This window comes from Corythoichthys intestinalis, chromosome 11 (genome assembly GCF_030265065.1).
Source record: "Corythoichthys intestinalis isolate RoL2023-P3 chromosome 11, ASM3026506v1, whole genome shotgun sequence".
Classification (NCBI taxonomy): domain Eukaryota; kingdom Metazoa; phylum Chordata; class Actinopteri; order Syngnathiformes; family Syngnathidae; genus Corythoichthys; species Corythoichthys intestinalis.
The window spans coordinates 11,672,771-11,690,279 of record NC_080405.1 but is presented as its reverse complement, the minus strand read 5'-3'; the positions used below and the strand labels follow the sequence as shown (position 1 = coordinate 11,690,279).

Sequence of the window (17,509 nt, the reverse complement as noted above, 5' to 3'; positions counted from 1 at the left end):
AAGAAAACTGGCCTTCGTCTTGTCATGTTCTAGTCTCCCGAGCCACGTTTTTAGCTCGTCAGCTAGTCACGTCATCGACATGAAAAAATTGTTCACTGACGAAATATTTTCGTGATCGTCATTGTTGACGTATTTAATATATGGGATGACAGTTGGGAATTAGCTTTGGCAAAGCTTTACATGTCCATTGCACTGACCACAGTGAAAATCATTTTGTTTTTTACTGTTAGACATCAATTTCATGAAATGAAATGAGATGTGTGAGAATGGGATCAAATCTAATCTGATCTTCTTCATCTGCCTTGAGTCATCTGTTCAACCTTGTCAAATCCTTAATCTTCTCTGAAGGAATGCTTTAATAATGGAAACTGAACTGAATTAAAGGGTTTGTAACGACCAGATCTAAGTATATCCATCCTATTGACTTAAAATGATTACACTGCAAACTGCCATGAGCACATTGACTTTGACCACAACGTTTTAGCAATATTTTCTCTTAGGGCACTGAATCCATATTGGTTCAAATCCATTTTGAACGTTATGGGGTGATACGTCATCTTATTGTGTTGGCAAACTGAGTTTTATGAAGTCTACAATTAACTGAAAAATGTGCAGAATGCTGGTTCATCGACCATAGTGTTATTGTACTTGATTGGACAGCAAACTTCCCAGTCCTAAACCCCAAAGATTTATCTTACTGTAAGTCAGTGCCTCTTAAATATCCTCTGTTAGACCCAAGGAAGAATAAAACATTTGGAACCCCAACCCCTGGTACAACATACAGTCATGTGAAAAAATTAGGACACCCCATTAAATATTGAGTTCCTTATTAAGAAATGTTCACACATCAATGTCTGGATGATCTTGATTTGATTTAATTGCAGGTAAAAAAAAAAAAAACAACAACAACAACAAAATAATTAAACCAAATATATCAACAAAAATGCATATTCTAACTGAGGAAAATTTAGGACGCCCTAATGGCTAGTGTTACCCCCTTCGGCTAAAATAACTTCAGTGAGACGCTTTTTGTAGCCATCAATCAGTCTTTGGCATCGGTCTGAAGAAAGTTTGCTGCACTCCTCAACACAGAATACTTTCAGCTGTGAGATGTTTGAGGGGTTTCTTGCATGTACAGCCCACAGCATCTCAATGGGATTAAGATCTGGACATTGACTCGGCCATTCCATGACTCTCCATTTCTTCCTTTTCAATTCAGCCAGTCCATGGTGGATTTACCGGTATGTTTTGGGTCATTGTTACGTTGCAGGGTCCAGTTTCACTTCAGCTTTAATTTTTTCACAGATGGTCTCACATGTTCCTCAAGCACCCTCTGATACATGTTAGAATTCATGATTGATTCTATGATGGTGAGCTGGCCAGGTCCGTCAACAGCAAAGCATCCCCAAACCATGACACTTCCACCTTCATGCTTCACAATTGGTAAGAGGTTCTTTTCCTGGAATGCTGTATTGGGCTTACGCCAAACATGCATTCAGACAATTTAGGGATTTGGAGACTTCTTTTAGCATCTTGCGGTCTGCTCTCAGGGTTCACTTGCTTGGACGGCCAGACCTGCGTATGTTGGCAGTTGTTTTGAATGTCCTCCACTTGTAGACTATTTTAAAGACAGTGGAATGGCAGATTTTATATTCTTTTGAAATCCCTTACCAGACTCATAAGTGTCTACAATCATCTTTCTGAAGGCCTCAGACACCTCCTTTGATCTCACCATGCTGTTTCTCTCACTTCAACAGTCAGTCACTGTTGAAAGTATTCTGCGTTGAGTGTGGCAAACTTTCTTCAGACCGATGTCAAAGACTGGTAAATGGCTACAAAAAGCATCTCACTGAAGTTATTTTCAGCCATAGGGGGTAACAATAGGTATTAGGTGATATGGTGTCCTAACTTTTTCCTCAGTTAGAATATGCATTTTTGTTGATGTATTTGGTTTAATGAGTAGAAAAATGTTAATTTTTGTTGTTTATCTGCTATTAAATCACTTTATTTTCCAGAGATAAAAACAAGATCACATTGATATGTGAACTATTCATAATAAAGAACTGAATATTAAGTGGGGTGTCCTAATTTTTTCAGATGACTATATTTTGTCATTTTTTCCTCTTCTTAGGATCTCATTATATTAATATATATATATATATATTTATATATACGTATATATATATATATATATATACGGTATTTATCTCATGATGGTTTGTTTACCCTCCTTTGCTTAGTGCAACAAAAAAAGCTACCTCATAGAGGCAATGGGAGCACCATTGCCTCCTCATGTAGTGGATGCGGATTCACACTTAATTCTAGTACGGCCAACAAAAATAGCATGTTTCCAACGGTCACGCACCTTTCCTGGCATCGCACGGAACCCTCACGAGGAGGGTGCACTTGAGTTTTACAGTGCAAGATCTCTCATATTCTGAGACATTGAATTTTTCTTATTCAAATGTACTTTTAGCAGGCGATAGTGTCAATGAAATTGTGACATCACCTATAATCAGAGGCATAGGGCGATATTGACTAACATGTTGCAAAGTTCTACACGCTGGTTTTCACTGTTCTGGAAACACTGGTATACAGTGCTTTGCAAAAGTATTCGGCCCCCTTGAATCTTGCAACCTTTCGCCACATTTCAGGCTTCAAACATAAAGATATGAAATTTAATTTTTTTGTCAAGAATCAACAACAAGTGGGACACAATCGTGAAGTGGAACAACATTTATTGGATAATTTAAACTTTTTTAACAAATAAAAAACTGAAAAGTGGGGCGTGCAATATTATTCGGCCCCTTTACTTTCAGTGCAGCAAACACACTCCAGAAGTTCAGTGAGGATCTCTGAATGATCCAATGTTGTCCTAAATGACCGATGATGATAAATAGAATCCACCTCTGTGTAATCAAGTCTCCGTATAAATGCACCTGCTCTGTGATAGTCTCAGGGTTCTGTTTAAAGTGCAGAGAGCATTATGAAAACCAAGGAACACACCAGGCAGGTCCGAGATACTGTTGTGGAGAAGTTTAAAGCCGGATTTGGATACAAAAAGATTTCCCAAGCTTTAAACATCTCAAGGAGCACTGTGCAAGCCATCATATTGAAATGGAAGGAGCATCAGACCACTGCAAATCTACCAAGACCCGGCCGTCCTTCCAAACTTTCTTCTCAAACAAGGAGAAAACTGATCAGAAATGCAGCCAAGAGGCCCATGATCACTCTGGATGAACTGCAGAGATCTACAGCTGAGGTGGGAGAGTCTGTCCATAGGACAACAATCAGTCGTACACTGCACAAATCTGGCCTTTATGGAAGAGTGGCAAGAAGAAAGCCATTTCTCAAAGATATCCATAAAAAGTCTCGTTTAAAGTTTGCCACAAGCCACCTGGGAGACACACCAAACATGTGGAAGAAGGTGCTCTGGTCAGATGAAACCAAAATTGAACTTTTTGGCCACAATGCAAAACGATATGTTTGGCGTAAAAGCAACACAGCTCATCACCCTGAACACACCATCCCCACTGTCAAACATGGTGGTGGCAGCATCATGGTTTGGGCCTGCTTTTCTTCAGCAGGGACAGGGAAGATGGTTAAAATTGACGGGAAGATGGATGTAGCCAAATACAGGAACATTCTGAAAGAAAACCTGTTGGTATCTGCACAAGACCTGAGACTGGGACGGAGATTTATCTTCCAACAGGACAATGATCCAAAACATAAAGCCAAATCTACAATGGAATGGTTCAAAAATAAACGTATCCAGGTGTTAGAATGGCCAAGTCAAAGTCAAGACCTGAATCCAATCGAGAATCTGTGGAAAGAGCTGAAGACTGCTGTTCACACTCTCCATCCAACCTCACTGAGCTCGAGCTGTTTTGCAAGGAAGAATGGGCAAGAATGTCAGTCTCTCGATGTGCAAAACTGATAGAAACATACCCCAAGTGACTTGCAGCTGTAATTGGAGCAAAAGGTGGCGCTACAAAGTATTAACGCAAGGGGGCCGAATAATATTGCACGCCCCACTTTTCAGTTTTTTATTTGTTAAAAAAGTTTAAATTATCCAATAAATTTTGTTCCACTTCACGGATGTGTCCCACTTGTTGTTGATTCTTGACAAAAAAAATTAAAATTTCATATCTTTATGTTTGAAGCCTGAAATGTGGCGAAAGGTGTCAAGGTTCAAGGGGGCCGAATACTTTTGCAAGGCATTGTAAGTGCCTTTTAAAAGTGGGTAACTAGATGACCTAGTTTTATATCACTGTAGTTTACCTCATTTTATTGTTATTTTGTTTTTAGTTTTGTTTAATCCTTTCTTTTTATTTTATGGTTGTGGCTTGGACCTTGAGTCAGTTAATAAAATCTATCTGTCTATCAATTGTACCCAAGATTGATCACATTTTTCTGTCTAATTCATATTCCATTAATATAGTGATAAGAATACTTTTTTTTTTTTTTTTTACTTGCAACACACACATGCAACACATTTTGTTTTACAAAAAATGGAAGGTTTGGGGGCCAGCTCTCCTTTAATTAGGCCAGTTTAAAACAGCTTTGCTTGTGAACAAGTCTCATCATGGTCTAGTGCCAAAGAACATCTTTGACATGTTAGAGCCTTACAGGTTTTGACATTTCAGAGATTGTTGTCCTAGCAGTGCACAGTCAAGAGTAAACATGAGAAGTTTCAGTTCAATGCAGCTTAAGCCTATAACTGTCTTCTGGAAGATGTGAAAAAGGCCTGAACCTGGACATTATTCAAATTCAGGCTGAAAATTATTTATATTACCAAGCATATATGACAAACGAAAGTATTGTATTGGCAGGCCATTATTTATATTTATTCTGGGTAAGTTTTATTTGCTTTCTTGAAATTTAATGTAGCTATAAAACACTTTGAATTGCCTTGGGTAGGAATTGTGTTTTCTAATAAATTTGTTTTGCTTTAAATTTCTAATGCCTGGCTACGATTGATATGAAACAATTACAACACACTAAGCTTACAGTTCTCAAATTTTTACTATTTGGTAACATAATGAACATTGACACGCATAACCTACTTATATTCCTAAAAAGTACAGTACATTTATTATTGTCAGAAATTGTAGTTTGCACATTAACACTAGACGATCAAAAACATATAGGAAAAGAAAAGACATACATACTGCAACATTTGATGTTATTGTTCTGTAGATTAGGGAGGGATTTTTCTTACCTTTTTCACTAGGCTGATGAGAACTGCACGAAGTGCAAGCACGTAAAATCCCTGTAGGACAATACTGCTTCATTTGCTTTCACACTTTGTTGTGATTGGTGACTTGTTGATGTAGTTGAAAATTGTGATGTTTTGGAGGGGAGTACTTTATAACCAGCTGTAAATAGTGAGTTGTTGCACTTTGCTATGTTTTTTTTGTTTGTTTATGAAATGAATTAAAGCTCGCTAAATGAGCACTGATAATAATTTCTGAAATTCTACAGTTTCATACATTCAACATTTCAGCCTTCTCAGGTTTTGACCCATGAGCTAATGAAAGGGCACTGTGTAAGTGATTAGCTCTATCTTGTGTTAAAACTGAGAAGGGCAACAGAATGTAGGCTGGAATTAAGCTTCTTGTGCCGCCATAGTCATAAACTGAGTTTAAGGGGGGGCCAGGCCCCCCGTTGGCCAAAAACTGTCATTGCATGTAACTGACTTTCCTATATACGATTTTAAAATTAAGAAGATATTGTCTATAAAAGTTGAAAAGCACTAAAATAAACAACAAAAATGAATGAAATGAACAAAAAAATATATTTTCGTGATGGGTCAAAATTATTTTTCGAACAGATCATGTGATTAGCAACTTAGAAGGTCATTTGCTTTGCTTAGCCAAAACCGCCCGAGGACCGAAGAGGCAAGATGGAGATACGTTTTTTTTTTCCAACCCTAGCTTTCAAAAGCGACAACAACTACTGAGCAAGAACCAAGGATTGAAAATGTGGACCATGAAACACTGGAGGCTACCGTCAAAATGGTGTCCAACTAAGGACGGTAATTGTACAGTAGAGCCACCACCGGTGTCTTGTCAATGTAGTTACCCCCATCAAAAATTGTGACCCCGGCCACGGGAGCGCACACACACACACACAAACACACATTAGTTATGATTTATGTCGACTTAAACAATTTGAAGCCACAGTTACATATTTTCGGCATTGCCGTTTATTTAACTGGAGAAACTCCATACAGGACTTGAATTACAGTAACAACCCTTATAGGTCATCCTATAAGGAAAACAGTCAAACATTGCCTTTTTTTTTTTTTTTTTTTTAATGGATGGGCCGTGTTTTAAAACCTCATAGATAACAAAAACAAACAAAATAACAATAATAAAATAACAGAAAACGCTCATTTTCAACTTATTCGTATAAATAATCTTGCACATTAATTTTATTGTTGACACTGCATTTCAGGGTCATCAACATGATGTGCCCCCCTGCCTCAAAAGTCAAACTCCACCTATGGCCATATTCAATATTTTTAATAATTTGCTGTGGAACAATTAAAACTGGGTAGTATGCCGCAGTTGGCCCACGGGCCGTAGTTTCAGCACCATTTGGCCATACAAGTGACATAAGAGTACTGTAGGTCTTTTTTCTTCCAGTAACTTTCCAATAGATGGCAACTAAGTTTTATCCACGTTTGAGATACTTTTGCTCCTATTAGGCTACTTTATTTTCATACAAGGGCGTAGGCTTGATCTCAACATTGGTAGGGACATTAATAGGACCAAACAAATTGGGTGAAAGGGAGTCAATGCTACATATCTCACGAATATAAAACTAAATAATAAAAAAGCTAAATGATCAATGCAAAAAAAAGTCTGTATTGACATACTAAATTTCATAGGTATTGGTTCAGGTGAGATGATACACCATTTGATTCAAACCTTTGTTTTAAAAACTATTCAAGAAAGATTTTGAAAGCTTCCAGAATAAATGTCAGGATTTTATTGGCAAATTTAAATTGCAATATTTTAACATAAATTATATTAATATACACAATAAATAAAAACTTGTTCATAATCTCTTAGCTATCCAAGAACGCAAAAAAAAAAATAAACATTTATCTTATGACCACTCAACATTATCTAAATAAATATATTAAATGTAACTGCGAAAACATATTAGACCGGGAGTAACAAAAATAAATAAAAAAGGAGCCTTCTTACATGTAAAACAGTACTGCTTTTGTCAACAAGCACAGCCAAACTCAACCAAAAATGAAAGCTCCTTTGGGCTGCTGTAAGACCACATAAATAAAATGAAAATAAAATTTAGAGTGAAGAGGGTAAACTCAATACATTTCTCACAGTTTAATTAATGTTATAGTAGAAGACACATACAGGAGGACACTTGTCTCTAAGCAGCTTTCTGTTCGAGATTTGCAGGTTAGCAAATTCACATAATTTAATGTTAATCTAATTCTGATGCAGGTTCAATTGTCAGTAAAAAAAAAAATTGTGTTGTGTTTCCCACCTCAACAACATTGTCGTATTTTTACATTACTTAGAGTGGCTGCTGCTGGCCGAAAAAAAAACTTTTAGTATCCCTCCTCTTCAAAGAGGGCGGAGGAGGCGGCATGTTGTCGACATGTTGTATTTGTGTCAGGGCTTTTAGTGCATGTGTGTGTGTATGGTGGGGGAAGGGTCAAGTCATCAGCCAATCAAACGTGCGTTTGGGGGGGGTGAACTGGCACATTCAGCAAGTGAAAAGGGGTAAATAAGTCTGAACATAATGAAAACAATTCACTTAATAATGGTATAATAATGGTCAATTCTATCCTTACAACATATATGGGTAAGTTAGATTGTCTTCCTATAACTGATGTCATGTTATGTATTGCAAATAAGGTTGCTTTAAAGTTGGTGGGGACCATTTGAGCATCCTCAAAAGTTAGTAGTGTTATGTCCCTACCGTCCCTATGAAAAGCTATGCACTTGTTTTCATATATTATATATAAATTCATGCTTATAGATTATTTTTACTTCCACCTGTAGCTGCAGTTATTATGCAACGACCTCAAACCGACAAACGCAATTTAGACGCCAACTATTTTTTTTTGCGAGTTTATTAGGATGAAGCCCCCTCCCACAATCGGGATGCTCAAATAGAGAGGTTAGTGGGGGGAATTCACCTTGGTCTCATCGAATGCGCTGTGTTCCGCCGCTCCGCGTCATGATGCGCTGGGTGATTGGGTGACACGCTTGCTCCCCCAGGCCACCCCCGCTCACTTCACTTTCGGTGGGAGCAGCAGGACTGCAGCAGGGCGGCAATGACGCTTCTCGCCAGTATTTCAACTATGCAAGTGGTGTGAGTCGCAGTGAAGCACGCCGGACTTGTGAAGCCTGCTATGGAGGAGCCGTTCGGACAAAATGAGCGCGAGCACTGACAATGTCACCAACTTGTGGGCAAACGGGTCCTCGGTGGGCAACCGCTCAGAGTCCGCAGAAGTGGACCTCAGGAGGGCTATCCCGCTCGGCGTGGTGCTGGGGGCTTTCATCGCGTTCGCCATCGCGGGCAACATTCTGGTCATCCTCTCGGTGGTGTGCAACAGGCACCTGCGCACCCCGACCAACTACTTCATCATCAACTTGGCCATCGCCGACCTGCTGCTGGGCACCACGGTGCTGCCGGTCTCGGCCATCCTCGAGATCCTCGACCGCTGGGTGTTCGGGAGGATTTTTTGTGACATTTGGGCGGCGGTGGACGTGCTGTGTTGCACTGCGTCCATCATGAGCCTGTGCGTCATTTCCATCGACCGCTACATCGGCGTGAGTCACCCGCTGCAGTACCCGGGCATCGTGACGGAGAAGCGGGCTCTGCTGGCCATGCTCGGGGTGTGGGTGCTGTCCGTGGTCATCTCTATCGGACCCCTGCTCGGCTGGAAGCAGCCGCCGTCGCCGGACGACAACGTGTGCTCCATCACCGAGGAGCCCTTTTACGCGCTCTTCTCCTCCCTCGGCTCCTTCTACATTCCTCTCGTCGTCATTCTGGTCATGTACTGCCGGGTGTACATCGTGGCCAAACGGACCACCAAGAACCTGGAGGCCGGGGTCATGCGCGAGAGGATGAACTCCGGCGAGCTGACCCTGAGGATCCACAAGGGCTCTCAGGCGCACGACGAACCGGCCACAAGCGGAGCCAAGGGCCGCGGACACCAGGCCAGAAGCTCCCTCACGGTCAAACTGCTCCAGTTTTCCCGGGAGAAGAAGGCGGCAAAGACTTTGGGAGTTGTGGTGGGAATGTTTACACTTTGTTGGCTGCCTTTCTTCCTCGCCCTGCCCATAGGTAAGTTACACTCGTCTAAGTTTTTTTTCAGCCATGTAGGGCTGCTGAGAAGCAACTGTGTTTATACCCAGTGGTGGATGAAGTACTCACTTTAACTTAAGTACAGATATAGGGGCAAAAAAATACTTCAGCACAAAACTTGCTTTAAAATTACTTTGCAAGTAAAAAGTAAAAGTATTTTCGCCTCATGCAAAAATTTGACATGGACATGTTCAGTATATATTATAGAAAGAGCGAGACATCTGCGCAAATATTCAAAGAATCAGAAAATTCATTGATTGCTCAATTTTAACTAAAACTGCGCAGAATGGGGGGGGGGGAGACAAGCAATAAAATTGACTGCACGCTGTAAACAGAAGTTTAACAAGCAAAAAAAAAAAAAAAAAATTTTTTTACCTTAACAAAGTTAACAATCACAATTATCAGGTGCATACCCCCACCTACTGTACAAGAGTGTGCAGCACCCTTCTGAAGGCGAGCAGCTTTCACTGTTGGTTTTTATTGGTCAATATCTAGTTCACCTGCCTAATCTTGCTTCTACTGCCTCTCGTGCTCAATTACGTTACTCTTGCACGAGGCTTACTGATTGCGCCGGAGGCATGAAAACGAACAATTATTTAACAAAGAGTAAAAGAAAAATAAAACTTGTAACGCAGGCAAAACTTGGACAAGTAGTGGAGTTAAAAGTACAGATACGTGCTGTAAAATGTAGTGAAGTCAAATGTACTAAAGTGCAGTAACAAAGTACTTTTACTTTGTTACATTCCCCGACTGTTTATACTGCATTGGGGTGCGTTTTTAATCATATTTTAAGGGTTGTGGGAGTTTTGACGGTAACTGAGTTTTTATGTGTGAGATGTGTTGTTGAGTGTGAGAATTTTTGCTGCATGAGATTTTTTTGGGGGAGGGGGTTCCTGTGAGAGATGGTTTTTAATCCTGTCAGGGACAGTGGTCACTAAACAGCTATTTCAAAAGTTGATTTATGACCTTTAACCCTTTATGGAGCAGGTGACCATTTGGTAATTTAAAAAAATCTTTGATACTTAAGACCATTAACCTTTTATAGGGCAAGAGACCCTTTACAGGCCAGGCAAGTTAAGTCGGAATTAACTCAGATGTTAATTGGCACAGTTAATTATTTTAACGCTGTATTAAGATCTCATTGCAAGTTTATATAAATTTAAATACATCTGAAATTTGTGTCATAAATACACTTTTGAATTTATTTTTGAACAAAAGGGTATTAACCGCAATTAATTTCACAGTTCACCAGGGGCGTCATTAGACCTAATGCAATACTGGGGCACAGGCAAGCGAGCAAATTTGATTTTAGCATTTACCATAAAAAGTCAGAAATAGTGCTTTGAACTATATGTAAACAAACAAAAATACGTGTTTCTGTAAAAAAGGGACACTTTTTGTTTTTCAGCCATCATTATTAAAAATCAAAATTGGAACATCCCTTGTTGCTAGTCAGTTCACCTCTGCTCATGCTCAACAAGTTTCATCTGTCCTTCATCTCTTCCTGCATTCTGCTGCTGTACTTTGTCTGGACAGAAATGGGGATATATCACTGTAACTGTTATGCAATTAATCAGTGTTTCTCAACTAGTAGGTTGTGACCTAAAAGCGGTTTGTTGCCAAGGTGGGTTACCTAGCTTACCTCTCTCATTCCTCCTTGATTTATCCTTGCTGCGAGCAAATAGCTTTCTAATATCCAGTTGCAAGAGTAATGCTGTTTGAATCAAATAGAAATAAAAAATAATACATCTTGTAGCAGATTAAAGGGACTGCAGTAACAAATAATATGCTTGTAAAACAACTGGAAATTATGATGCGCGCACATACAAAAGTGTTTAGATGTTATATCCGATAAAATAGGCTATTAATTCATACAGTTTGATTCTAATCATTTTGGTCATATAAACAAATAACAATAAATTGCATCAGTATTGGTACAATTCAAATACCACATATTATATTAACACAGTATTAGACAAAGCGCTTGAGTGAGAGCCTGTCACTCATATCGCATTTAATTGTCATTGTCATAGCCAGTTAGCTAATCTTCTACTTCAATTTACGACCAGAGTGGTTAACTGAAGAGTAAAGTTGATGAATTTAAATTCACAATTCATGGAAATAGGCAACCAAACATCTACACAGAGGTAAAAACAAACAACAAGGATGGGCAGTTTATCTGCCACTAACCTGTAAAGCAGGTGGGAAAGTGTAATTTGCAACGTCGACTGTAAGATTGGCAGTTTGGTACACGCACCATAATATTAATGCTGCATTCATGTGTTGTTGGAGTAATCAAAACAAAGATTCTCTATTATATGGTGCCTTTGACTCAACTTGTAATGTATTGTTGGAGCATTAAAGTAGGCTACCCTTCTTTGTAGCAACCATGTTTTTATCTCATATTACGACTTAACACATCAGTACGATTTTCCAACTTGGGAGCTCAGATCTACCAACACACATGAACGCAGCATATCTCCCGAAGGTGCTTCGTGGAAGTGTCAACTCATATGCCTGTCACAGCCAAAATGATGTGCATAAATAACCATATTAAAGGGTATGACAACACCTGGGGAAATGCTAATGTTCCATCATTTATCCATCAACGCATGCCTTTTGAATTCATATCATGCCACTTCGTGTAATTACACACATCGCAACACCAAGAAAATGATAGAAATTAGGTCGATTGTCAAGCTAAAAGGACCCGCCCCCGAGATGCCGGAAATCTAGCATATTGTGTGCGTGACGTCACTATAGGGAAACAACCGGCTCAGTGCTTAGTTCTGAATGGCGGCGATGATGGCGGACAATTTTGTTTCTATTTGCAGCGACGAATCCGACGTAACAAACATTCTTCTAATGGCGACGAGGAGAGTTATGAACCTTTCTTTGGTGTTTTGGGTTATCAATTTGAGCCCAAACGAAAGCCAATGCAGCCTGATGAAAGGATCATTGAGGGGAGCAATCACACTGATGAAACACCGGCGGCAACAGAATCACCGAATGGTTTGTTTTGCATTTCTTTTTGTGAAGCTGATACACCGTGACCGCAAAATAAAGTAATGCATAGAATAATTATCATTTAATATGCTATCATCGGTTTCGCTCTGCCAACCGACACAAATATGAATGGGGTTAGAGGATTTGTTCAATATATTTTACGAGCGATAATTTATACATGTGTCCAGTCCTATATCCAATGCGTGATATGTTTTTATTATAAAAGAGTACTCACTCTGGCCATTTCCCTCCTTTGCTTTGCCTGGAGTGGTGAGGTGGTCTCATCAGAGCCAGTCATCATCCTCTTTCACCGGGCACCGCATCTGCTTTCAGCAGCAATTTCTTGGCAAAACCTGATTTCATTTGCCCATAGTTCGTATAGCTTTCAGGTATAAAATGTGCACCACACAAAACCGTGCCGGAGGCCGGGTCTGCAAAATTAGCCCTCTAAGCACTGATGAACTTTGCTCATTGTCTGCGTAGTCCAGCTCTTTTTCTCGCGTTCGGGAACTCATGGGTACTACATTGCGACTAATGGCTATTTGTAAACCACACAGCATGTCAGGTTTGAACCATTTTAGCGATTTTTTGATAAAACACAAACGCAACTCTCTCGTCGATAAACAACGATGACACCTGCCTCGACCTTTTGTTTCCTTGTTATGACGTCTCCACCCCATTCGGCTGTTTCCCGAACACTTTCGGAAATGTTCGTCATTTTCGATCTTATTTTCGATAATTGCTCATTAATGTGATTGATTTTTTTGTTAACTTTATCAATATTTGTTATCTTGGCACATAACGGTTCTATTGATGTCTCACACCCCCTTTGCGTTTTCATACCCTTTAAGGAGCCATGTGCAGATTGTGTATATGGAGTGAATGCAGCAATATTAAAAAGGCACATTTTTTGGATTATGATAATGAAGCCCGAGTTATGCTTCTGTGTTGCGGTGATGGCGTAGCAACGATGTAGACACTACGGCGTCATTGAGCATTTGATAGTTCTGGGGCAAGGAAACGTGTTTCTCTGTAAATTCACCGCCAAGCCACTAGAAGGGTGTGGCATTGTGTTTGTACGGTTTTGGGGGACTCTTGTCGACCATCTCTAGTTTTCTTCCGGTTACACAACACTGCCAACGGAGATGGAACGCTTGAATGTGGATCTTCAGGTCATCAAATTTGAACAACAAATGTTTGATCATACAAATGTTGAGGACGCAGAAGACTGTTGTGGAGGTTTTCTGTCGGACTGTTGATGCCGCACAGAGACTGGCAGTTACATTACGAATTCTAGCCTCGAATGGAAGCCAGCAAGCGGCTAGCTTCAAACTGGCGTCGAGCAATGTGTCCAGCGTTTTGTCTGAGGTCTGCAAAGCATTGTGAACAGCCTGATTTTTTGCAGTGTCCTACAACCAGCTAGTGGGAAGCCATAGAAGATTTCTGGCGGCTATGGAACTTCCCAAACTGCGTTGGAAGCCTTGATGGTAAACACGTTATCATAAAAGCACCGAGGCTCTCTTAATCAATGATGATGTATCAAGTGTGAGAACTGTCTGTTGAAAATTAAACATCAAAACAATTTTTTGACACCAAACCTGTGCTTTATTCTTCATATACTAGAAGTGTATAATGTAAATAAGTCACAGACTCACAGCAAACATATGTACACAATAAATGATAAAGTGAACCAACCAAAAATACGACATAAGGTGATAGAAAGCTGGCAGTTTTTGGCCGACTGTGTCACTGCTTCGTGTGGTCATTCGCTTCCGAACAGACACACACTTGTCTCGGAGGTTCATTCATTTTTTTATGCAATCGCTTACCTCCAGTCCCGTATTTTGAGCAATCTCCTTCCACGAATTGCTTGCCATTTGGCAATCTTTATAATGTCTTGACGAGACATTGTAGAGGTTGTCGTACTTTCGGACCTCTTCGATGACCCTCTCGTCAGCTTGGTCCGTTTTTGCGTGTAGCACAACTATGTTTGAAAATAAGAGTGGGAACCTCTTGTTACTTCACGATACGATACGATTTGCGATACAAAGCTCACGATAACGATGATCTGACGATATGGCGATACAACGATTATCGATACATTGGTCAGGAAACCATTCTAGTATATTCTACAAACAACTAATGAACAGAAAAACAAGCGAGTTTATCACTAGTAGACGTCTATGTATATGGCCGTCATTGGCAGCCAATGCCAGGCAATGAGGTAGTTTTGGGCCATTTAAGGTCATTTACCTGCTGATTTTCAGTTACTTCCTGTTGATTTTAGGGTATTTTATGGGTCATTTCTTGTTTATTTTGAGTTACAGAACAGGAAGTGTCCTGGGAATCACCCAAATGATTAGGCAGTGACTCGAACTCAACAGGAAATGACCTGCAAATGAACAGCAAGTGACCTGTAAATGGCCCGAAAATCGGACAGAATGACTGCATATGCTCTGGTTTCGAATGAACGAACGTTCCCAGTCTAAATGGATTGGGCGTCGAGCACTGTTATGGCAGCCTTAGAGTTACCCAAGACACTATCATTGTGGAAGATTTAGGTAGCAACTTGTTGGTTGCTTTTTTTTTTTTTTTTAAACATTGACACTTTTTTAAAACGATATCTCGATTCTTGGCAGGAGCATATCGATAACCTTTTGGGATACAAAGTATCACGATATATCACCATTTCGATATTTTGTCACACCCCTATTTGAAAATATCGGTAATTTCGTGCTGAACGGGAAACAACAGTCTGAGCGGACCAATCACAGTCCATTTGCGTCACGTCACCATGCTTGACATGACGCCCAGTTAGGAATCTGTGGAGGTGCACGTCAGGCTACGGCGGAGGGTCGTAAATCGGGTCTGCCTTGATGCCGTAGGTCTGCCGGAGAAGCATAACTCAGCTTATAGACTTAAAACACCAAAGTTGTTGTTTTTTTTTAACCGGTGAAATTTATACTATTTGTACTGAAATATGTCTGGCGACGCTTATGCAATTCACTGTCTTAACTGTTGATTAACTCATTGTATCATTGTGAGTTAATAATGATTACCGTAGTATTAGGATGGCAGTATATTTAAAACAAAAGTGTGCTAATTACTTTTGCTTCATTATTGTACAGAATGTGATCAATCGCGGTAAAATTAGTAACCAGTGCTCAGCCCAAAAGGCTTTTTTTTTTTTATCATTATTATTCATTATTTTATTTTTTATAATGAATGCATTCATAAATGAATACATTGTTGATAAAAACTACATTAATGAAATCAAAATTAATAATAACAGAAACGCACAATGGTTCCAGCCCCAAGTATTTAAGTACGCTATGTACCCAAGTGCGCTATTTCTTTAAATGTATTACTTACTTTCACTTGGCACTATTTTACATTTCTTTAGTTAATATTAGGGCTGTCAAACGATTAAATGTTTTAATCGGGTTAATCACAGCTTAAAAATTAATTAATCGTAATTAATCGCACTTCGAACCATCTATAAAATATGCCATATTTTTCTGTAAATTATTGTTGGAATGGAAAGATAAGACAGAAGACAGATATATACATTCAACATACTGTACATAAGTACTGTATTTGTTTATTATAACAATAAATCAACAAGATGGCATTAACGTTATTAACATTTTGTTAAAGCGATCCATGGACAATAAAACTTATAGTTCTTAAATGATAAATGTTAGTACAAGTTATAGAAATTTTATATTAAAACCCCTCTCAATGTTTTCGTTTTAATAAAATTTGTAAAATTTTCAAACAAAAAATTAACTAGTAGCTCGCCATTGTTGATGTCAATAATTACACAATGCTCATGGTGGTGAAACCCATAAAATCAGTCGCACCCAAGCGCCAGCAGAGGGTGACAAAACAGCAAAAAACACAAGTAACAAATGGGCATGACACTGTGCTGTCATTTTAATCTGTTTGAGCGGGGCATGTGCGTTAAATGCGTCAAATATTTTAATGTGATTATTTTATTTTTTTTAATTACCGCCCGTTAATGTCATAATTTTGACAGCCCTAGTTAATATATATGTCTTATAACTCTGTGGCAAGCTGGAAGCAAGCAACGACATTTTGTTGCCTAAAATGTCACTGCGTTTTTTTTTTGTGTGGGTGTGTGTGCATTGACAATAAAGAAAAATCCCTCTATCTAGTATTTAACTCGTTTATGCCATTGATACCGCTATACGTCCAAATCTATTTAACCGGGAAGACTGGCTCTGAATGCTCATGGTTCAGTTCCATGTTGGACGTCTAGCGCCATCAATGGCAGTCAGTGAGGTTAATGAATGCCCTGTAAGCGTTTACAAAACAAATAGTTGTACTGTAGTTGAGTATGTGAATTTGAAAGCGATTTTTGTTGCTTGAAAGCTTTGTGTGGATTGGGAAATGTTTTTCATGCGAGTGAAATTTATGTACAAGGGAGTTTCTCTGGACTTGTTGTGAAGGTGAGAAATTTTTGTTGTCATTGCTTGGTTTTTGTGTTTGTTTTTTTAGGCGAGAGTGATTGGGGGTGTTTTGTATTTACTCTGAGGGGTTTGTGTGTCGCATGCGAGAGGTTTGTTGCTAGTGAATTTATTTGGCGATTGTGAGAATATTTTTTGTAATGAGCGATATTAAGGTGTGTTTAAGAAGTACTTTGGGTATCTCAGTAGTTCCAGAGTGGGAGACAGATACGGAGAGAGACTTGCTTTTGGGTGTATGAGGTTGGGAGTGAGCAGGATCTTTTGAGGAAGGAAAGTTCAATTATGTGAGTTTTTTTGTGTGTGTGAGAGTTATTTGAGTGTGTTTAAGAAGTTCTTTGTGTGCAAGTGGGAGAGGGGGCGGGGGCAAAGAGCGAGAGGCTTGGGGTGAGTTTTTTTTAAGGGGTTGTGATGTGTTTTGGTGAGTATGAGAGTTTTTGCTGGGTGTAAAAAGTTGTTTGTGGTGTGTGCCTGGGATTTTTGAAATGCCTGTCAGAGGGGGTTTTGTTGAACGAGAGTTCTTTGTTTCATATGTAAGGTTTTTTTTGTGTGTGTGTATCTATAAGTTTGTTGTTGTATTTGACAACTTTGTATGAGAGATTCCCAGTGAGAAGGTTTTTATTTCAATTAGTGTGAGCCGAAAACATAAAAGTTGCTGG

At 39.4% G+C, this 17,509-nt stretch overlaps 1 protein-coding gene across 2 annotated transcripts in view; it reads left to right on the top strand.

Annotated features, from left to right (window-relative positions):
• The first annotated feature begins 8,196 nt into the window (after positions 1-8,196).
• The window catches only part of LOC130924601 (alpha-1B adrenergic receptor-like), a 40,307-nt gene continuing 30,994 nt past the window's right edge, over positions 8,197-17,509 (top strand). For both annotated transcript variants that reach the window (XM_057851267.1, XM_057851268.1), the window contains exon 1: positions 8,197-9,336. In XM_057851267.1, coding sequence (XP_057707250.1) covers positions 8,421-9,336 — 916 coding nt within the window. In that variant the 5' untranslated portion in view covers positions 8,197-8,420. The remainder of the gene's footprint in view (positions 9,337-17,509) is intronic.